The sequence below is a fragment of the Salvelinus namaycush genome, unplaced genomic scaffold (assembly GCF_016432855.1).
Source record: "Salvelinus namaycush isolate Seneca unplaced genomic scaffold, SaNama_1.0 Scaffold856, whole genome shotgun sequence".
Lineage (NCBI taxonomy): Eukaryota > Metazoa > Chordata > Actinopteri > Salmoniformes > Salmonidae > Salvelinus > Salvelinus namaycush.
The window spans coordinates 28,789-34,468 of record NW_024061593.1 but is presented as its reverse complement, the minus strand read 5'-3'; the positions used below and the strand labels follow the sequence as shown (position 1 = coordinate 34,468).

Here is a 5,680-nt window from a genome sequence, read left to right as displayed (position 1 = left end):
GAGGTCATGGGGTCTGACAGTATAATGACTAGATGATGTCTGTATCATGTAGGGTTCAGAGGTCATGGGGTCTGACAGTATAATGACTAGATGTTGTCTGTATCATGTAGGGGTCAGAGGTCATGGGGTCTGACAGTATAATGACTAGATGATGTCTGTATCATGTAGGGTTCAGAGGTCATGGGGTCTGACAGTATAATGACTAGATGATGTCTGTATCATGTAGGGTTCAGAGGTCATGGGGTCTGACAGTATAATGACTAGATGATGTCTGTATCATGTAGGGGTCAGAGGTCATGGGGTCTGACAGTATAATGACTAGATGTTGTCTGTATCATGTAGGGGTCAGAGGTCATGGGGTCTGACAGTATAATGACTAGATGATGTCTGTATCATGTAGGGGTCAGAGGTCATGGGGTCTGACAGTATAATGACTAGATGATGTCTGTATCATGTAGGGGTCAGAGGTCATGGGGTCTGACAGTATAATGACTAGATGATGTCTGTATCATGTAGGGGTCAGAGGTCATGGGGTCTGACAGTATAATGACTAGATGTTGTCTGTATCATGTAGGGGTCAGAGGTCATGGGGTCTGACAGTATAATGACTAGATGATGTCTGTATCATGTAGGGGTCAGAGGTCATGGGGTCTGACAGTATAATGACTAGATGTCTGTATCATGTAGGGGTCAGAGGTCATGGGGTCTGACAGTATAATGACTAGATGATGTCTGTATCATGTAGGGGTCAGAGGTCATGGGGTCTGACAGTATAATGACTCGATGATGTCTGTATCATGTAGGGGTCAGAGGTCATGGGGTCTGACAGTATAATGACTAGATGAGGTCTGTATCATGTAGGGTTCAGAGGTCATAGGGTCTGACAGTATAATGACTAGATGATGTCTGTATCATGTAGGGGTCAGAGGTCATGGGGTCTGACAGTATAATGACTAGATGATGTCTGTATCATGTAGAGGTCTAAAAAGGGCCTAAAATGTCCACTTTCATCCTGATTTTCTCAGGAAGAGAATCTGAGATAACAAAAATATTCTCCGGGGGTGGAATCTGCCTTTTATCGTGTGGAGGTTTCATTCAGGGTCATATTCATTAGTCCACACTGTAGCAAAAGGTGTTGCAAACAGAAGACAAAACCCCTTCCTGTTTCGTCCCTCCCCATTTCAGCCCGTTTGCTTCTGTTTCATTTCTATTGAATAGACCCTGATCTCTCTGTTAAACTAAATAATCTGTCTTTGGCAGGAGAGAGACCAGACTCAGAGGAACCAGAGCCAGAGATGTCCAAACCAGCAAGACGACTCCACTGCTCTCTGTGTGGAAATAGTTTCACCCGGTTAGACAGCCTGAAACGACATGAAAGAACACACACAGGAGAGAAGCCTCATCACTGCTCCCACTGTGGAAAGCGATTTAGCCAGTTAGTGAACCTGAAAGAGCATAATAAATTGCACACCGAGGAGAAGCCTTACCATTGCTCCCTGTGTGAACAGAGTTTTAAACGGTTAGGGCACCTGAAAAGACATGAGAGAACACACATAGGAGATAAGCCTCATTGCTGCTCCAAGTGTGGAAAGACTTTTACCCGATTAGAACACCAAAAAGAACACGAGAGAACACACACAGAAGAGAAACCTTTTCAATGCTCCCAATGTGGAAAGAATTTCACCCGTTTAGAACACAAGAAAGAACATGAGAGAACACACACAGGAGAGAAACCTTTCCACTGCTCACAGTGTGGGAATAATTTTACCCGGTTAGGGAGCCTGAATGAACATAAAAAAATTCACACAGGAGAGAAACCGTTCCACTGCTCCCAGTGTGGAAAGAATTTTACCCGGTTATGGAACCTGAAAATGCATAAGAGAATGCACACAGGGGAGAAGGCTTATCACTGCCCCCAGTGTGGAAAGAGTTTTAGGTGGTTATGGAACCTAAAGGAGCATGAAAAAATACACACCGGCGAGAAGATTTACCAATGTTCTCAATGTGGAAAGAGTTTTACCTGGTTAGGTGACCTGAAAAGACATGAGAGGACACACACAGGAGATAAGCCTCATCAATGCTTCCATTGTGGAAAGAGTTTTACAGAGTTAGGTAGCCTGAAAAAACATAGGGGACTGCACACTGGGGAGAAGCCGTACCACTGCTCCCAATGTGAAAATACTTTTACCCAGGTAAAACATCTGAAAAGACATGAGAGGACACACACAGGAGAGAGGCCTTTCCACTGCTCTCTGTGCGGAAAGAGTTTTTCAGAGTTGGGGAATCTGAAAAGACATGAGAGGACACACACAGGAGAGAAGCCTTAGCAATGCTTCCACTGTGGATAGAGATTTACCCTAGTTGGGAGCATGAAAATACATTCTGGAGCGAAAACTCATCAATGCTCTCCGTGTGGAAAGAGATTTACCTGGTTAAGGCGACTGAAAGAACATTTAAGAATCCACACCTGATAAAATGTTCTCAGTGCTCCCAGTGTGGAAAGATATTTACCCAGTTAGAGAAAGACCACGAGGGAACACGCAGACAAGAAGCCTTACCACCGCTCCCAGGGTGGAAAGAGATTTCAAATCACATTGACCTAAAGTTCATGAGAGCACACACACACACTGCTCCGACATTTGACTTCTATTTTTTAAATGTGTGTTTTTTTATGCCACATGAAGTAAATTATTTTAAACTGTGAATTGAATATATAGTATGTCTGTGTAAATGTAGAGCACGTCAGTCTGAATAAAGACACTCTCAATCTCTGTCTCTGTGTGTTTCATCTGCGTGTGTTTCATCTTCGTGTCATTCCTACAGCACCACAGATCATAAAGTGATATTAGCATGTGATGCATTTGCTCTATTGTTTACATCTGTATCCTACAGAGTGGCTTTAAGGGAATAGTCTGTTCACATCTAGACAAGACATAGAGGTAGTAGAGGAGTATTAACCTGGGTGTTGTTCAGGGACATAGAGGTAGTAGAGGAGTATTAATACCTGGGTGTTGTTCAGGGACATAGAGGTAGTAGAGGAGTATTAACCTGGGTGTTGTTCAGGGACATAGAGGTAGTAGAGGAGTATTAACCTGGGTGTTGTTCAGGGACAAGAGGTAGTAGAGGAGTATTAATACCTGGGTGTTGTTCAGGGACATAGAGGTAGTAGAGGAGTATTAACCTGGGTGTTGTTCAGGGACATAGAGGTAGTAGAGGAGTATTAATACCTGGGTGTTGTTCAGGGACATAGAGGTAGTAGAGGAGTATTAACCTGGGTGTTGTTCAGGGACATAGAGGTAGTAGAGGAGTATTAACCTGGGTGTTGTTCAGGGACATAGAGGTAGTAGAGGAGTATTAACCTGGGTGTTGTTCAGGGACATAGAGGTAGTAGAGGAGTATTAATACCTGGGTGTTGTTCAGGGACATATAGGTAGTAGAGGAGTATTAATACCTGGGTGTTGTTCAGGGACATAGAGGTAGTAGAGGAGTATTAATACCTGGGTGTTGTTCAGGGACATATAGGTAGTAGAGGAGTATTAACCTGGGTGTTGTTCAGGGACATAGAGGTAGTAGAGGAGTATTAATACCTGGGTGTTGTTCAGGGACATAGAGGTAGTAGAGGAGTATTAATACCTGGGTGTTGTTCAGGGACATAGAGGTAGTAGAGGAGTATTAACCTGGGTGTTGTTCAGGGACATAGAGGTAGTAGAGGAGTATTAACCTGGGTGTTGTTCAGGGACATAGAGGTAGTGGAGTAGTATTAACCTGGGTGTTGTTCAGGGACATAGAGGTAGTAGAGGAGTATTAATACCTGGGTGTTGTTCAGGGACATAGAGGTAGTAGAGGAGTATTAATACCTGGGTGTTGTTCAGGGACATAGAGGTAGTGGAGGAGTATTAATACCTGGGTGTTGTTCAGGGACATAGAGGTAGTAGAGGAGTATTAACCTGGGTGTTGTTCAGGGACATAGAGGTAGTAGAGGAGTATTAACCTGGGTGTTGTTCAGGGACATAGAGGTAGTAGAGGAGTATTAACCTGGGTGTTGTTCAGGGACATAGAGGTAGTAGAGGAGTATTAACCTGGGTGTTGTTCAGGGACATAGAGGTAGTAGAGGAGTATTAACCTGGGTGTTGTTCAGGGACATAGAGGTAGTAGAGGAGTATTAACCTGGGTGTTGTTCAGGGACAAGAGGTAGTAGAGGAGTATTAACCTGGGTGTTGTTCAGGGACAAGAGGTAGTAGAGGAGTATTAATACCTGGGTGTTGTTCAGGGACAAGAGGTAGTGGAGGAGTATTAATACCTGGGTGTTGTTCAGGGACATAGAGGTAGTAGAGGAGTATTAATACCTGGGTGTTGTTCAGGGACATAGAGGTAGTAGAGGAGTATTAACCTGGGTGTTGTTCAGGGACAAGAGGTAGTAGAGGAGTATTAATACCTGGGTGTTGTTCAGGGACATAGAGGTAGTAGAGGAGTATTAATACCTGGGTGTTGTTCAGGGACATAGAGGTAGTAGAGGAGTATTAATACCTGGGTGTTGTTCAGGGACATAGAGGTAGTAGAGGAGTATTAATACCTGGGTGTTGTTCAGGGACATAGAGGTAGTAGAGGAGTATTAACCTGGGTGTTGTTCAGGGACATAGAGGTAGTAGAGGAGTATTAACCTGGGTGTTGTTCAGGGACATAGAGGTAGTAGAGGAGTATTAACCTGGGTGTTGTTCAGGGACATAGAGGTAGTAGAGGAGTATTAATACCTGGGTGTTGTTCAGGGACATAGAGGTAGTAGAGGAGTATTATACCTGGGTGTTGTTCAGGGACATAGAGGTAGTAGAGGAGTATTAACCTGGGTGTTGTTCAGGGACATAGAGGTAGTAGAGGAGTATTAACCTGGGTGTTGTTCAGGGACATAGAGGTAGTAGAGGAGTATTAATACCTGGGTGTTGTTCAGGGACATAGAGGTAGTAGAGGAGTATTAACCTGGGTGTTGTTCAGGGACATAGAGGTAGTAGAGGAGTATTAACCTGGGTGTTGTTCAGGGACATAGAGGTAGTAGAGGAGTATTAATACCTGGGTGTTGTTCAGGGACATAGAGGTAGTAGAGGAGTATTAACCTGGGTGTTGTTCAGGGACATAGAGGTAGTAGAGGAGTATTAATACCTGGGTGTTGTTCAGGGACATAGAGGTAGTAGAGGAGTATTAACCTGGGTGTTGTTCAGGGACATAGAGGTAGTAGAGGAGTATTAACCTGGGTGTTGTTCAGGGACATAGAGGTAGTAGAGGAGTATTAACCTGGGTGTTGTTCAGGGACATAGAGGTAGTAGAGGAGTATTAACCTGGGTGTTGTTCAGGGACATAGAGGTAGTAGAGGAGTATTAACCTGGGTGTTGTTCAGGGACATAGAGGTAGTAGAGGAGTATTAACCTGGGTGTTGTTCAGGGACATAGAGGTAGTAGAGGAGTATTAACCTGGGTGTTGTTCAGGGACATAGAGGTAGTAGAGGAGTATTAACCTGGGTGTTGTTCAGGGACATAGAGGTAGTAGAGGAGTATTAACCTGGGTGTTGTTCAGGGACATAGAGGTAGTAGAGGAGTATTAACCTGGGTGTTGTTCAGGGACATAGAGGTAGTAGAGGAGTATTAACCTGGGTGTTGTTCAGGGACATAGAGGTAGTAGAGGAGTATTA

General features: G+C 44.1%; 1 protein-coding gene across 1 annotated transcript; it reads left to right on the top strand.

Annotated features, from left to right (window-relative positions):
* The first annotated feature begins 1,127 nt into the window (after positions 1-1,127).
* On the top strand, positions 1,128-2,771 carry LOC120043072 (zinc finger protein 239-like). Its single transcript, XM_038987796.1, has one exon. The coding sequence runs from the start codon at positions 1,296-1,298 to the stop codon at positions 2,325-2,327; it is 1,032 nt and encodes a 343-aa protein (XP_038843724.1). The 5' UTR covers positions 1,128-1,295; the 3' UTR covers positions 2,328-2,771.
* Positions 2,772-5,680: the final 2,909 nt, after the last annotated feature.